General features: G+C 38.9%; 1 protein-coding gene across 1 annotated transcript; it reads left to right on the top strand.

Annotated features, from left to right (window-relative positions):
• Positions 1–2,184: 2,184 nt before the first annotated feature.
• On the top strand, positions 2,185–9,088 carry LOC122556350 (extracellular calcium-sensing receptor-like). Its single transcript, XM_043702983.2, has 6 exons — positions 2,185–2,390; positions 2,749–3,031; positions 5,759–6,586; positions 6,720–6,944; positions 7,946–8,069; positions 8,187–9,088. Exons 1-6 carry the CDS (start codon positions 2,185–2,187, stop codon positions 9,086–9,088), a joined length of 2,568 nt encoding a protein of 855 aa, XP_043558918.2.
• Positions 9,089–17,999: the final 8,911 nt, after the last annotated feature.

The raw sequence follows: 17,999 nt of genomic DNA, 5'->3' as shown, positions 1-17,999 counted from the left end.
TACACCCAACTGCCAAACACACTTCCACGCAACTCCACCCCATGATTTGACTATCTAACTCTGATGACCTAAAGTGCGAGTTATGAATATACACAGTAAAGGATGCAGCACACTTCCTTTCTCCCGCCAACAATCTTGTATGTATACTGTCACCAACCTCTTAATCCAGTTTTGTTATGTAATATGTTATCAAATGTCGGAAATACATGATGCATAATGTTTACCTCAGCGCCGTCCAAAACGTCATTTTCTGTTGCTAGCATTGATTATACACACACAAAATACCTCGCGAAGCGTCCTTTTCATCTCTTACAACAAAACCATCCAAGCCAGTTGAGTTTTATTTAAAAATGCGAATTTCGTAATCAAATAACTGTGTTAAAATTATTTTTAATTAACCCATACTTGCTGTCATTTACTCAACCGGAATTGTTCCAAATAGCAACTAATTTTGAATTATTGTCTGTGAGTTCCCGGCAACACCGACTTTCAGGTGACTGGCCTGAAATTGTACGGTTTATCCCCCCACTTGTTTTTATTTCAGCAGAAGTGTAACATGTGAAATGTTATAGTCGCGTATCAGTGCTCCTGTGTCATCCGGGATCGGAAAATTATGAGTTGGGCATTTACTATTCCATCTTTACTTTCCTTCGCAATATAGAAGAGCTGACAACTTCTACCATCCATTCCTTTCATCTATATTGAGCATTTCCGTTTCTGTATTGTCTCTTCATTTGCAAGATCGAATCTAGGAACATATTTGTACCATCTTCTTACAAAGGCTCCTGGCTAAACTGCCTTCCGTTTCCACCCCCCCCCCCCCCCCCCCCCCACTCCAAACTCTAAAACGATCGTATAGTGTCTGTGGCAACACCTGAAAACCACGCAGAGTTTTTAGTTGATTCTCCCATGATTATGTTGCTGGAGCGCTGTTCCCTTGTTTGAAGCTCTGTACAATTGCTATTGATGAGACAGGCCATTGAATTGCATAACAATTGTTATGAATGCGTCAAATTCAGCTGATATAAAACAACATAAAGAATTGCGGATGCTGGAGATCTGAAATAAACAGAAACAGAAATTGCTACAGAGATTCAGAAGGTCAGGCAGCATCTATAGAGAGAGAAAACAGCATTAACGTTTCGACTCCAGTTCTTCAAAATTGGACTGACCGTTCTGAAGTAAGTTAAAAAATCACACACCAGTTTATAGTCCAACTGGTTTATTTGGAAATACAAGCTTTCGGAGCGCTTTTCCTTCGACAGGCAGCTCGTGGGCAGGATCATGGGTCACATAGTTTATATATAGAACTGATGCGATGTATTGAACAGACCGAGATGGCTGTTAAGTCTTTAATCACTTCGAATGAATTGCAGGTTTCGTTTCATTAATATGTAAATCCCAGAACTTCTTCCATGTTGCATTCCCGAGATAACTTAAGGTTTTATACGTTAAAAAAATGATATCTCAGCTCAGACAATACATTAAGATGTGAGATTAGAGTCTGCCTGTGTTCCAACCTTGACTGGTATTATTTCCAAAGTAGGACTTTATAAAATGTCACATGGACTGCATGTCTACAGATTGTGTGTCTTTTTAAAAAACAAAATAGAATGTATCTGCAAATACAAATCTGCAAATGCAAATTCACCCCTTGGATGTATTAGTGCGTGTGCGTTTTATAAGGACATTAACGACATAACCAGGTTCCAGAGCGCTTTATAGCCAATGAAGTTTTTTTTGACCTGCAGTCACTGTTACAATACACGAAAATATTTAATCTGTTAACTGCTAAATCCTAGGTAAAGTTCTCCCCGTTCTGTTCCGCATTAATGACAGAATGTTGCAGACAGAGAGGAATTAGTCGACGCTGCCTGAGACAGCCATTGGAAAATTCCATTCAAGTAGCTCCATATCCAAGCATCAGTCCACACACCATGATCACCTTAGTACACCACAAATTTCCTCTGAACAAGGTCCCAGTGATCTCAATGTTTCTCTGGAGCTTAGGACATGTCACCACTTGCCCGTGTGATAGTTCCTTTGTGGGTTTTGAGGCAGTTGTTAGACATTTCCTTCACGCGGAGTCAATTCTAACTGAAAGAAATGGAAAAGCGGTGAGATGAAACTGTATATAAAGGCACTTGCTGGGAATTTCCAATCACGGTGACTTGCTGATAAAGGATGGTTTTGCTTTGGGCGTTGTTCACCCTGCTAACACCTGTATGGGCAGGCTATCAGCCAGTCTGCAAACAGTGGGAGAAATTCGACTTACTCAGTTTATTCAAGGCTGGAGACATTGTTTTGGGCGGAATTTTTAGCCTGCACTCCAACGTAGAATATCGGAAAGTATCATTTGCAAGGCAGCCCGAGGCAGTAGAATGTAAAACGTTAGTTGCATTTTGCAATGAACAAAATTTCCTTAAATAATTCTGTGATGTGATGTTTTGTCTGGTGGGTGCATCATTGAGCCTGTTTGCATTTGGAATTATATCTCAAATTGTAGCGAAAAAGAATGTCCTTCAGTTGCGACGACCATTATGCAAGTATGGATTTGAGGAGTTGAAAGGGAAGTTTTTTTTGTGCGCCCGCCGACAGTCTGTTGCTGTTACTTTTCTCGTTTCTGTATTGATAAGTTTATTAAGAACTACTGTATTTAACAGTACAATTGCATGTCTCTAAATCACTTATTGGTCAAATGCTAATGTGATTTCTTTCCCGTTCTGCCATCATTGTATTTTTTTGTAGGTTTGATTTCAGAGAATTTCGCTTTGTGCAGGCGATGTTGTTCGCAATTGAAGAAATAAACAGGAACCCTACTCTGCTCCCGAACCTTACACTGGGTTACCAGATTTATGATTCGTGTGGCATGCCGTCCTTGTCTATTAAGGCAGCCTTAGAGATTTTAGATGGGCGAAGGGACGCTGTTTCAGAGGATGACTGTAGGAATGTAAATGCCATTGTTGCTGATTCAGGATCCTCACAGTCCGCTGCAGTTTCAAGGCTATTAAGCCCTTTCAGAATCCCCATGGTAAGTGAACTACATCGAGTATTATAACAGCGCAACATTGAGAAGTTCCCATAGCATAGAAATAACCACCTGACGAAGGAGCAGCGCTCCCAAAGCTAGGCTTCTAAATGAACCTGTTGGACTGCGACCTGGTGTTGCGTTATCTTTAACTTCGTATACCACAGTCCAAAACCTGCATCTCCAAAACTAAAGCATAGGGTCATCAAGGTTTAACAGCAGAGAAAGATATCTTTCGGTTCTTCGAGTCCGCTTCCAATATCAATAATCCATCTATTCTAATAAAATTTTCCAACACTTGGCTTGTAGCCTTGTATGGCGTTTCAGATGTTCATCTAAGTAGTTCTTAAATGTCTCAAGCGGTCCTGTCTCTACCAGCCTTTTAGGCAGTGAGTTCCTAACACCAGAAAATGCAACCTTCAAATTCCCTTGAACTGTCCTGCTCCTCACATTAATACTGTAACCCCTCGCTCATGAGCCCTCCACTAAGGGGAAAAGTTTGTCCCTATCGTGTGAAACTATCATGGTATTCGAACAGATGAAAGACTCAACAGACAATCAAGGTATTTTTCAATGTATAACCTCAGTTACATCACACTGTAAAGTTTTGCCTTACAATTGTGTCCTCCACAACCACCTGATGAAGGAGCGGCGCTCCGAAAGCTAGTGCTTCCAATTAAACCTATTGGACTATAACCTGGTGTTGTGTGATTTTTAACTTTGTAACTCCCTATCGACAGTAGCTATCCTCCTCAGAATTTTGCACAGCTCAATAGGCACTTCCATCCGCGTCCCCCCCCCCCTCCACTCCGCCACTGACCACACCTCCCCACCTTCCGCCTCCCCCCCCCCCCCCCCACACCGGTGTATGGAAAACAATCCTATCCGATCTAATCTGTGTTTATTGATGTATCACTCCTGCCCAGACATCATTCTGGTGAGTTTCTTATACACCCCTCTACTGTGCATCCTTGTCATTTTATAATGAGCAAAACTATATACAATACTTCAGCTGTTGTGTATTATTATGCACAGTTCTATCATTACTTCCCTTTTTAGTTTTCTATACTTTGATTAATAAACTGTAATGAGGTTGATTGAATCAACATAAATTTAACCTATTTGAAATTTACAATAAAATCTCCACAGGTAAACAGTGAAAATCTGTAATGAAAGGTGATTAGATTGAAGAGAAGAATGGAATTTAACATTTCAATTTCATTCACTGATTTGCTATTGTTGTGGTATTTATAATGAAATGACCATATCCTTTAATCATTATTCGTTATTATTAACTATTGGCACTCGACCAGGTATTTGAAATTGATGTGTTTTTGAATAAGAAAGACAGATTAAATTTTGCTGATCTAGAAGTATTGTTCAGAAGTCTCTTTGAGATTGGATCATAAAGTTTTGAAACCGCTCTTGTCTGTTCTCAGTTTCAAATATTCAACAATAATTTCTTCAAATTTTGTTTGCCCTTTTTTGTTCTCATGTCCATTTGATATTCAGAAGGGTCTCAATGTATATTTGCAGTTTATCATTTGTTGTTAATGGCTCGGTTACATTTCATCTTTCTCGCATATCTTCACTGCCAAAAAATTTTGTCTGAGATGCTGTGGACTTGCCTCAATTATGACATAGGTTCTTATGATTACTGCCCATGGTGACAGATCAATACCACACACGTGCCACCAAGCACCATATTTGATGAGGTATGAAGTAAATGTATAACCTAGCTGATTATTATTAAGATTAATTACCTTTCCAATGTCCTACTGTCTGAGTGTTAATTGTGTTGCAAATAGACTGATATCTGGGATAGTAGGACTGACATGTGAAGGGAGACTGGATTGAATCCGAATATGGTCATTGGAGTTGCAAAGAATGATGGATATCTCATAGAAACCTGTCAATTTCTAACAGGACGAGACAAACAAAAGCAGGATGGATGTTTCCAATGATTGGAGATTCCAGATCATGGCTGAGACAGGGTAGGTCATTTAAGACTGAGATGAGGAAAGATTTCTCCACCTAGGGTGGCCCTGTGGAATTCTTTGCCACAGAAAGCAGTTGAAGGCAAAAAAAGGGAGAATATTTCCAAGGAAGAGCTAGATATAATTCTTCAGGCTAAAGTAATCAAAGGATAAGGGAAAACAGGGGACTGAGTTGAATGGTCAGCAGAATCATATTGAATGGCAGAGGAGGCTCAAGGGTTAAAAGGTCAATTCTTGCACCTTTTTTCCATGTTCTAACCTCTATGCATATTGTTATATTCAAATATAAAAATGTTCAAACTCTCAACTATCTTTTAAGATCAGAGCAACTCTAAAGATTAGCCCATGTAGGAAGGACTAGTAATAACATTGGTGTGTGTCAACACCCTCAAGTGAACATTTTCAACCTTTGAACCTTGGCTGTGACTTTAATTCAGTCTTTTATGGTGACACAATGTCAGATTTATTAATACCTGTTCTCATCAACATTCAAATGCAGTCAATTTCCAGCATGGGTCCCTGAGTAATATTTATTGCCTAGATTCATTATCTTGGCTGTCATAACAGCTGAAATCAATGAAAGAAGCACTCAGTAATGAAGGTGGAGACAGCTACCCCCTTCATTTGATACCTTAGATATCGTTAATAGACCAAAGGAGTTGATAACTGACTCATCAGGAGGCCTATCTTTTTGTTTTCTAATTATTGTTTTTACAATTCTGATTTCCAACAGGTCAGTTATTTTTCAACCTGTAGTTGTTTGAGCAACAAAAAAGAACATCCATCATTTTTCAGAACAATACCCAGTGATTACTTTCAGGCGAGGGCATTGGCTCAACTAGTGAAACATTTTGGATGGAATTGGATTGGAACAATCAAGAGTGACAATGACTATGGAAACTTTGGGATGCAAGCGTTCACAGAAGCTGTCCAGCAGTTGGGAGTTTGTATTGCCTTTTCTGAGTCCTTTTGCAGAACATACCCTAGAGAAAAGTTACTCAGAACTATTAATGTTGTGAAGGAAGCAAACACAAAAGTTATTGTGGCCTTTATTGCTAAAGGTGATATGGAAATTTTGCTAAAGGAGATTGCAAGACAAAACATCAAAGGCATTCAATGGATAGGAAGTGAAGCTTGGATTTCCATAACAATTCTTCCCTTGAAAGAAAGCCGAAGGTTTCTGACTGGAGCATTAGGAATTTCAATTCCTCAAGCAAACATCCGTGGTTTTAAGGCATTTCTGTACCAAGCACACCCTTCTGCAAACCCAGGAAATAGTTTACTCAAAGAATTTTGGGAAACAACCTTCAATTGTCATCTAAGCTTGGCAGGGAATCAGGCAAATGGAACAGAAGAAACTTCTGAATGTACAGGCCAAGAGAGTTTGCAAACCATTAAAAATATCTATACTGACACATCTCAGTTGAGAGTTACATATAATGTGTACAAGGCAACACATGCTATAGCTCATGCTCTGCACCACATGCTCAGATGTAACACTGTGGACAAGGCATCCTGGAATAATACATGTGACAATCTGTCCAATTTTCAATCACAACAGGTATTGAAACTATTTTACAGTTGAAACAAAATCTTACTGTGTTCCAATTATATTCATGGTAGGACAGAAAATAAGGTTCAAATAGTTGTTTCTTTTTTGCAGTTCATGCTATTTCAATTGTTTTCTCTTAAAGCTTTTGCAATACTTGAAAATGGTCAATTTCACCACTATGACTGGAGAAACGGTGCACTTCAATGAAAATGGGGATCCCATTCCAAAGTATGACATTGTAAATTGGCAAAGCACTGGGGATGGCACTGATGTAGTAACAGTAGGATATTATGATGGATCTGCAACTCCAGGTGAAGAATTCTCTATTAATGAAGAATCAGTTGTTTGGAGTGATGGGCGAAGAAAAGTAATTTAAAATTTATTGTTTTGATATCTTTCTTTTTGATCTTTCAGGTCAGATAAACTAGTTCTCAATAAATAACCATTGATGAGGCAGGGAAGGCAATAAAAATACAGCTTCTTGTCCAATTAATCTTCATGTACACCCTCACATTTACAATGGCTATTCTGTGAGGGTGGCGCAAATGGAATAAGACAATAGCAATTACTATGAGGAATCAGATTAAAATACTTTTGCTAGTAATGCAGAACCCTGAACTACTAATGTTATGGTGCATTTAAATAGCAATATGGTTGTTGGCAATTTTAAAGTCAGTTAATTTAAAAAATCTGGCATGAAATTTCTATAAATTCTTATAACAAATCAAACTGGTTACCTACTATTCTGTAGGGAAGAAAATATGCTGTGTGGCCTGACTCCAGATCCACAGTAGTGTGTTTGAGTCATAACTATTCTGTGAAATAGCCTAGATAGCTATTCAGTTGCCACCAGTAACTCTGCAAAGATTAATTTCCAATAATACCCACATCCTGTGAATAAATAAATACCAATGACTTATGTAATTCACAGAAGAATCTTCCTATCATAGCTCAAACAAAAACAAAATACTTTGGATATTGGAAATCTGAAATAAACCCACAAAATACTGGAGAAGCTCAACAGATCTGGAAGCATCTATGGAGAGAGAACTTGAGTTGCTATGAATCTGCATTGGAAGAACGTAAATTATTGTTTCTATCTCCATAGAATCTGCCAGACCTCCTGGGTTTTTCCAGCATTTTCTGTGTTTGTTTCCAATATAGGTCATCTGGTAGCTCCCTTACATTTGTATATCATTTAACTGGATGTTCGCAGCCACCTTTTTGGTGGAGACACTACAAATCTAAATCAAGCTTTGATCTCAAGGACATTTGTGACTTTTGTGACATTAGTCTGTGCTTTTCATCTCTAGACCAAACTTTAGATCGTGCAAAGCTCTAAACATTTATTAATCTCATTTACATAAGGTACCACAGGCAATTTGCTCTGAAAGTTGTAAACCTGGAACAAGGAAAGCTGCCAGAAAAGGGCAGCCTATTTGCTGTTTTGATTGTGTAGAGTGTGCTGAAGGGGAGATCAGTAATATTACAGGTATATAAATACATAAACCCACATATGTACTTAACTATTCATGCATTTTAACTTATTTATATCATTTTAATTTTTAGAAAAAACTTTATTTCATGTACTTGTGCTTATTTTAAATAGATTCAATAACGTGCCTAAAATGTCCTTGGGATTATTGGCCAAATGAACAGCGAAACCAATGCATACCGAAGATGACTGAATTTCTCTCCTTTGAGGAGATCATGGGGATCGTTTTAGTGACACTGGCATTACTTGGAACTGGCTTCACTGTGTCTGTAACCGTAATTTTCTGTGTTCATATCAACACTCCCATTGTTAAAGCCACCAATGCAGAATTAAGCTTTCTGCTTCTTTTTGCTTTAGTGCTGTGCTTTCTCTGCTCAATAACATTCATTGGAAAACCTTCAAACTGGTCTTGCATGTTACGCCACACCATGTTTGGTATTACTTTTGTTCTCTGCATTTCCTGTGTTTTGGGCAAAACCTTGGTTGTAATGATGGCCTTTAATACAACCCTTCCTAATAATAACATGATGAAGTGGTTTGGGCCAGTACAACAACGTCTGGCCATTTTCATCCTTACATTTATACAATGTCTAATATGCATGGTCTGGCTAATTACATCACCACCCTATCCACTGAAAAATGTGAATTATTTTAAAGATATTATTATTTTAGAATGTGATGTTGGGTCTGTGACAGCCTTTTATTTGGTTCTTGGTTATGTAGGATTTTTGTCTTGTGTTTGTTTTGCGGTTGCCTTTTTAGTCCGTAGACTGCCAGATAATTTCAATGAAGCTCAATGTATTACTTTTAGCATGCTTATATTCTGTGCAGTTTGGATAACATTCATTCCTGCTTATCTAAGTTCTCCTGGCAAATACATGGTGGCTGTAGAAGTGTTTGCCATTCTGGCATCCAGTTTTGGTCTACTTGTCTGCATTTTTGTTCCTAAATGTTACATTATCCTACTACAACCAGAGAAGAATACAAAGAAACATTTGATACACAAAGTCACTTGAAATGAAAGAAACTCCTCATCTTTCCTCTTCTTTACAGCTGTGTAACAGTTTCCTTGTTTTATCCAAGCAACAACAGAGTTAAAATGATTAAATTGTGGTATCTGGTTTCATGTAATTGGCTTACATCTCAATTTTACCAGAACATTAACATAGAATTGCACAATTTAGGAGCAGGAGGAGGCCATTCAACCATTCTGGTCTGCTCCATTTGACTATCCTGGATTATCTATTTCTTGTTGTAACCCTGTTTTCCAGCCTGCATTTTCCCTCCCTTTATCCACCTCAAAAAGAATGATCCAACTGAAATATTTAAAATGACAAAAAGGAGGTGAATATATGCATAGTGGCAAACTAATTCTTCCAGTGGAAACATGGAGGCTCAGGCATAACTTTATAATTGGGGGCAAAGCTACTCAGGTATGAAAGCAGGAAGCATTTTTCCACACAACAAGTGGGAGAAATCTGGAAATGCCTCATCAAAATGTCTTGAATCTGATATGTAAAAGCTGTGACTGATCAATTTTGTTAGGTTCTGAGAAAAAGGCAAATACTTGACTGAAGATACAGATGAGCAATAATCTAATTGAATGAGAAAGATTATGAATAGGGTGAATGACTTAGTCCTGTTCCTGTCTTTTTATGTGAATTCTTTCAATATTAAACTTGTGATTGCATGAAATACTACATCACTTTCTTTGGTTTTCTTTGTAAGTTCTGCATGTGAATAATGTGCATTCAGTAAATTCCAACATTGATAATATCCATTACCTGACTTGAAAAATGTGCACCAATGTTTTAGCATTGCATTAAAGCAGCTTTTCTGCGGCACCTTTGATAGTATACAAACTAATATTCATAAGAATTGATCTGTAAAAAGTCAAATTCTAACCTATAGTTTTCCTGAAAATTATCTAGAGGATAATTATTTTACAAGTGTTTATTGTGGTTAAATCAAATGTCTTTATTCCTGTGACATTAGTCAGTTTGAAATTGGAATTACACTTTGACCTGCACAAATGCCTCATCTTCAACATGCCTGTGGAAAAGTGGGACTGGTTTGATAAATTGTAACATTCCTCTTGTTTGATTAACCAAATGCAACCCACACTCAAAATCATACAACTCTTTGATTTCAAAAAGTCAATTTGCTCTTTTTTGAAATGATAATTTGAAGTCTCTTTCAGTGTCTATTTCTCTCATAGTTGTATATTGATGAGGAAAGATAAGTAAAATGTGAATGTCTGATTATTATTGCAATTACTTTATGTTTAATGTGAACTGACAAAGATAGATAAAAAAAAGTAACATTATTGGGAAAACAACATGAAACACACAAATAGTAAAATAGCAATTTAGATCCACTGAAGAATATGGAATTTGAAATAGCAGTAGAAAATGTAATGTGTAGCTCTGGTTAACTGAGATGTTTCTATATATTTCTGAATATGGCAATATATTTAATCAGTTAGATGATAAAATGAGCTGGAAATGAGGAACAATCCAACTGTAACATGAGATTTGACCACATGGATGACGCAACGATTAAGAAGTGATTGATTTATTCCACTGGTATCAGATCATCACAAATAGGAAGGGAAATTAAAGTGCTTCGGTTTCCTCCCACAGTCCAAAGATGCACAGGTCAGGTGAATTGGCCATGCTAAATTGCCCATAGTGTTAGGTCCATTAGTCAGAGGGAAATGGGTCTGGGTGGGATACTCTTCGGAGGGTCGGTGTGGACTGGTTGGGCCAAAGAGCCTGTTTCCATACTATAGGGAATCTAATCTTATAAACAAAGAACCATTTGCAGTATGTACATGGAACAAAACATGTGAATTACATTGAGCTCAGGAACCCTTTGTCCATGTGCTCCATCTTTTCATCAACTCTCTTTCCACAAATAACATTTTCTTCTCAGCTGTCATCACTCACTATCACCACATCTGGTGGAGGACCTGTGAACTGTTCAGCACCCTGGCTCAATTTCCTTTATCATGATTACCATTTGCTGCTGGAAATCCCATTATACACTTCCCTGCATGAAAATTGCCATCCTGCCAATTACACATGGCATGTAGTGACTGTGTTCTAAACTGTTGCATAATTAACAGGTTTAATTGAGCCATGATCGCAAGATTGTTCCAGTCCATATTAATAGCAGCATTTTCTTCTTATTATTGGACTGAGCAAATGATTCGTGTTGGGGTAATATCCAGCATTTGCTTGAGAAAATGTTCTCAACCTCTTATCTGCACTGCTACATCCCATGGGATTCATTCGCTGTGGTGCACCATCCACGCAAGGGTCTAGGTCACTCAGTGCTCCAGGAGTCTTATGATCGGCTGCAGTTGTTCCTTTGGGATCTGCTTTCTGTAAGATCCTCCCTGTGCTATTTCCCAGAATGTGAGTAGGCCTCCAATGCATCCACTGGCTTCACAACTCACGGGTTAAGCCTAGACTTCATATCATTATCAAACCACTTCACTGCAGCAATCAAGCTTGACACGTGTGATGATTCTGTCACTTTAAGAGGTTATTTTCTCCTTTTGTTTTAAAGAGAAGTTGTAAGGCAGAGGTGACAAGCTGGCTACTGAAGACCACTTGAGTGAACAGTTTTAGAGGCCTTGTTTTTTTTAACAGCCTTTATGGGTGTGGCCAGCTATCACAGATTAAGATTTCTGGGTTTTGGTTTTTCAGTAGCATCAGAAGCTATTGGAGTCTCAACACAGTTGGAGGTTTCAGTAAATGTCTTCTGGTTGCTACTGTCTCTGAATTTTCTCTTCATGCTTCTTTTTACCTCCTGGGTTGGAGAACTGCATGTGAGAATCTGTGTCTGAAGTTTTCTTTTTACCAAGCGGTGTGTTTTGGAAGATTTAATTACAAACAGTTTGACTTGTTGGGCCGAAGGGCCTGTTTCCACACTGTAAGTAATCTAATGTAATCATCTAATCTATGCTGTCCTCTTAAAATATTTTTCGAGGGTCTGGTCTGGTTCAGAATACAATTCATGTTTCATAACATTGCTGAATGAGCTGCTTGCTTTGCACCATCCACCAGACTTCTGACTTCAAACAGCTCTCCTTCGTTTGTGAACCAAATCTGAGATTGATCTTCCTGGCTATTGATTCAATAACATAGGTGTGGCAATTCATGTTTAGCTGCTTGCTAACTCTGTGGGATTCAGGGTTTTACACACCCTGTATCTGATGCTAACCCTTGAATTTGGAGAAGTAGTCTGCATCAATTAGAAGGTCAGTCCATTGGTCTTGTGATTGTTCGATGCCTTTGTTCACAGCCCTTCTCTCTCAGTGATCTTGGACATCTTCTTGAATGCCGAGCTTAGCCTCATATAATACTTGGCTATCCATTCATTGAACTGGCCATCCCCATCAAAAGGCATAGTGAATACAAAAAGATGACCACAGGAAAGACTAGCTCTTATCTAAAGAAGAGATAGTATGGAGAATAGCACATGCATTAGTATGGGGTGCTAATATAAAAATAAACCAGTTCTGGTAGGTACTCAGAGCAGTTTTGTGTACACGCATGAGCCATGCATAATACAGATAAACCATTAACACTGTCTATTACAATATGGATGTTAAAAGGTGGTGCAGCCCTTGTCAATGCCATATACCTGTACCTCGCAAGACTCCTGTAGGATCTTGCTCTCAAAGTTGTGTTCCAGCTCATTGAAATTCTGACATGGAACACCAAAGTAAACAAAACAATCACACTTTAATGTTCTGGCTACAGTTGAATTCTTTTGCTCATGAATGGGAATGGCTTGCGTTAACCTGAACATATCCATGGATATGAGAATGTCCTTGATGACCAGGGAGCTATTGCTGGGATGATGCCACTTCCTTGCTTTGCCAAATTACACCTCTGACAATTCTACCACTATTTATCAATATCAGTAGCTATCCCAGGACTGTAACACTAGTCACTGATTAAAGTAGCCATTTTTTCTGTCACTTGGTGTCCAGCTTGATCAAGAACTGCCAATAACACTTGAAGCTGTTGGGAAGAATGAGTTATACCTGTTTGACGTCAACACCATGGGTACTTCTTACTTCACTGTTATAGTGATCAAATCATAATATACCCAAAACCCCAGCTATACAAAGTGTGACTGAAAATGGATATGGAGAGCCTGGTATAGCCATGCTACGGAATATCTAACTCCTTTGAAGCAGAGACCCAGGTGAAGGAAGAGACATCAATAATCCTGTGAATTTGAGGCAGATACACATGGAAAAACCTGGTAGTGGTTTGCATCTCTGCTTTTGTGTCAGTTAGGCATGGTGCTTCAACCTTGCCTAAATTTCATGTTCACTGTGGGGTGAGACCCAATTATTCTACATAAGACTAAGTATCTTCTTGAGAGCACCTTAATACCACCACACTTACCCCACACTCCCTACACACCCATCGTCAACTCCCTCCAATCTGGTTCTTGACGTTGGGCCAAACTAGTTTAATGTATGATGAGACCATTAAACTGGATGGGTTTTCTGTGCCTGATGGCTGTGTTGGCAATGGCTGTAAAGCACACTCTAGATTGGAGTGCCCAACCCTGGCACAATTCAGAAACCTCTTTAGAGACTATCTTGAGCAGGATTGGCCATGAGACTTACTGTGGAAATAAGAGAGCAAGGACTGGATCTGCACATGGAGTGTTGCCAGGTGTTCCACCTGTCTCTTTAGCCTGAAGTCTACATCCTGGTAGTCATCTCTCTGATGGTACCTCTTTCCTGCCAAACTTTCCCCATCAACTGGATATATGATCCTGTGCTTCAAAGAAAGATAGTTGAGGTTTGTCACTGTCACACCTCCTGAACTCCATTTGGACCTTGTCATCTCTGACTGATAGGTGACCCATTGGTATTCAGTCCTTGTCAATCAGAAGTAAAAATTAAGGAGGATGACTTGGTTGAACAATTTCACCAGGGATATAGGAACTAGATATTCCTCTCAGCCTGCTTGTATTCACAAAACGTCTGCTGTAACTGCATCTATTTCTGTCTCCAAAAAACCCTTCTCAGGCACCTCAAAGACTCACTGCAGACATTTTGATGATTTGTACCACATCCTAGTATTGTTCAACAGAAGTTCCATCACAAAGTCACCTGATCACTTGGATTGAACCCTCTGAATGTTGTGGCCAGCTGTATGTCCTCAAACTAGTCTTCCATCATAGGATAATTAGTTATTTTCAGTCTTCTCCCAAATTCATCCATCTTCATATTCATTGGCAAGTAGAATATCTGACTAGAGGTACTGCTTCCCTCTTCCATAATGCAAAGGGAATAAACATGGGGAGCATCTATATCTGTTTGCCCTGTAGGTCTGATTCCCTACACCAGTCTCTGAGTTTTCAATGATCCTGCAGCAGATTCACCCTCCGTCTTGAAAATTGCCTTCTAACTCTTTCATCATATGCTCCATTGTGGCCAGATGTCTTTCAACCTTACCCATTTTGAGTTGACACTGATTACTGGAACTCCACTGACCACACCAGAAATGTAACATGAGATTTATAACATTGAAGATTCTCTACTCCACCAACATCAGATCATTACTAACAGAAAGTAAAATTAAGGATGAACAACAGACTATTGATTGTACACGTAAGTAGCAAAACCTATGGGTTACATTGGGATTGGAATCATTTGTCTGTATTTTTCCCCTGCTCATCCATCCTCTTCTCACCAAAGACATAATTTATTACAGCACAAATTCATTTGATTGCTTCAGCTGCTGTCCCTGACCATTGACATCTGCTAGTAGAGGACCTGCTCGACTGCTCAGTTCCTCAGTTAAATTGCAAGCAAGATTTTACGCATTGCGTTCTTCCAATGCCAATCTATGAATACAAGTCTCCCATAATTGTAGAGGAGTCATCCAATCCTGTTCCCCACCTTAGTAGATTATGGTCTACAGAATATAATCCATTTGAGAAAATCTTGTACTGCCTATGGAGGAACAAGGAGAGAATATTACAAATTTGGCAAGTTGGTCAGATTATCAGGAATAATGTTTATGCAAATTGACACCAAATACATGAGTATTTCCACCTCATATGAGCTAACAGCCATAAATTTGGTACAGCAGCAAAAGTAATGACTGACACAAAAGTATTACAATGAACAATAATGCTACTGTGCTACCAGAACACAGTCAATCCCCAGTGTCACTCACAACGTAATGAATTTATAGTAATGGTCACAAGTTCACTGTATGTATGCAGGATATGAGCTAATATGTGGTTTAAAAAATTTCAAACCAAATATATGGATTGTCTATGTCATGTTTATCCTAAAGATCAACAATGTTTGGATCCCTAGAACTTAATTGCTTTCTGTAAACTGTTCTATTGCTCGTGGATTAAATTAATATTTTTGTGACTGTATTTTGCATATGGTCTTTCCCACTCTGGAACAGTAGAAATAAAATAGCTTCATTGTATATTAAAATATCTTAAGAAAGAATTCTGATCAACTGTGAACCTGTCTTAATTCGCTGGGTTAAAACAAAACATGCTGATGCATTTCAGATTGCCAGTTCTGCCACCATTCCTCTTAGGCATTCCTCTGTAGGGGTGGGGTGGAGCATCTTGATGAACAGTGTGTGTCTTGAAGCTGTAACAACTTCATGGCAAATTACAGTAATTTCTATTACTGCCAGAGGCAAATGAATGAGCAGTTAGATGGAAAAACATGATTAATCGGGAGAATGGGATGTAACAGTTGGAACTGTACACATTACTACAGTACACCGAACATAAAAGAAAAGTTGAAATGTGAATTAAGCAACAAAATGTTTAAAAGTAATCATAATACTGACAAAGAACAAAGACTATTAAAGCACAGGACAGGCTTGCACTCTAAGCCTTAGCCAATCCAGATCCTTTATCTAAACCTGTCACCTATTTTCTAAGGATCTGTATCCCTCTGCTGCTGGCCCATTCATGTGTCTGTCCAGATACATCTATCGTGTCCATCTCTATCACTTCCGTTGGCAATGCGGTCCAGGCACCCACCACCCTCTGCATTAAAAAAAAACTTTCCATGCATATCTCCCTTAAACTTTTCCCCTCTCACCTTGAAGTTATGACCCCTAGTAATTGAGTCCCCCACTCTGGGAAAAAGCTTCTTGCTATCCACTCTGTCTATACCTCTTATGATTTTGTAGACCTCAAAAAGGTCCCCCATCAACCTCTGTCTTTCTAATGAAAATAATCCTAATCTAGTCAACCTCTCTTCCTAGCTCACACCCTCCATGTTAGGCAACATCCTGGTGAACCTCCTCTGCACCATCTCCAAAGCATCCACATTCTTTTGGTAATGTGGTGACCAGAACTGTACTCAGTATTTAAGATGTGGCCAAACCAAAGTCCTACACAACTGTAAAATGACCTGCCAACTCTTGTACTCAATACCCATCCAATGAAGGAAAGCATTCCATATGCTTTCTTGAACAATCTATTGACCTGCGTTGCAACCATCAGAGAAAAATGGACCGGAATAACCAGATCTCTCCGTATATCAATTTTCCCCAGAGCTTTTCCATTTACCATATAGTTTTGAATTGGATCTTCCAAAATGCATCACCTCGCATTTGCCCAGATTGAACTCCATCTACCATTTCTCCACCCAACTCTCCCACCTATCTATATTCTGCTCCATTCTCCGACAGTCCCCTTCATTATCTATTACTCCACCAATCTTAGTGTCATCTGCAAACTTGCTAATCAGACCACTTATACCTTCCTCCAGATCATATACGTATATTACAATCAACAGTGGTCCCAACACGGATCCCTGTGGGACACCACTGGTCACAGCTCTCCATTTTGAGAAGCTCCCTTCCATGACTACTCTCTGTCTCCTGCTACCAAGTCAGTTATTTATCCATCTAGCTAGTACACCAAGGACCCCAAGCCACTTTACTTTCTCCATCAGCCTACCATAGTGAACCTTATTAAATGTTTTACTGAAGTCCATGTATATGACATCTACAGCCCTCCCCTCCTCAATTAACTTTGTCAGTTCCGCAAAGAATTCTATTAAGTTGGTAAGACATGACCTTCTCTGCACAAAACCATGTTACCTGTGACTGATAAGCCCATTTTCTTCAAAATGTAAATAGATTCTATCCCTCAGTATCTTCTCCAGCAGCTTCCCTAGCACTGATGTCAGGCTCACTGGATTATCCCTGCTACCCTTCTTAAACAAGGGACAACACTAGCAATTCTCCAGTCCTCCAGGATCTCACCCATGTTCAAGGATGTTGCAAAGATATCTGCTAAGACCCCAGTTATTTCCTGTCTTGCTTCCTTCAGTAACTGGGATAAATCCCATCCAGACCTGGGGACTTGTCCACCTAATGCCTTTGAGAATACTCAATACTTCCTCCCTCCTTATGCCGATGTGACCTAGAGTAATCAAACATGTATCCCTAACCTCAACATCTATTATGACCCTGTCCTCAGTGAATACTGACGTAAAGTACTCATTAAGAATCTCACCTATTTTCTCTGACTCCACGCATAACTTTCCTTCTTTGTCCTTCAGTGGGCCAACCCTTTCTCTAGTTGCCTTGTTCCTTTTATACGAATAAAAGGTTTTGGGATTTTCCTTAACCCTGCAAGTAGCAAAGAATATAAATAATTAGGCTAACGGTGAAGGAAAACATGCTGTAATATAAAAGAGGAAAGCTCCAATGAGCCATAGAATTGCACAATCTAACACTAGAAGGAGGAAACTACTACAATGCAATGATAATGAAGTTGAAGGGATAGTAAGTAGCAGTTGTATGAACTGCCTTTTACAATATCACCACCAAGCACTAGGTCTTGTAAATTCCAGTTATTTCATAATTTTCTGAAGTATCCTATACTAATATG

This window comes from Chiloscyllium plagiosum, unplaced genomic scaffold (genome assembly GCF_037043375.1).
Source record: "Chiloscyllium plagiosum isolate Xiang-an unplaced genomic scaffold, Cpla_swu_hap1 HiC_scaffold_13, whole genome shotgun sequence".
Lineage (NCBI taxonomy): Eukaryota > Metazoa > Chordata > Chondrichthyes > Orectolobiformes > Hemiscylliidae > Chiloscyllium > Chiloscyllium plagiosum.
This window is presented reverse-complemented; position numbering and strand designations above follow the sequence as displayed.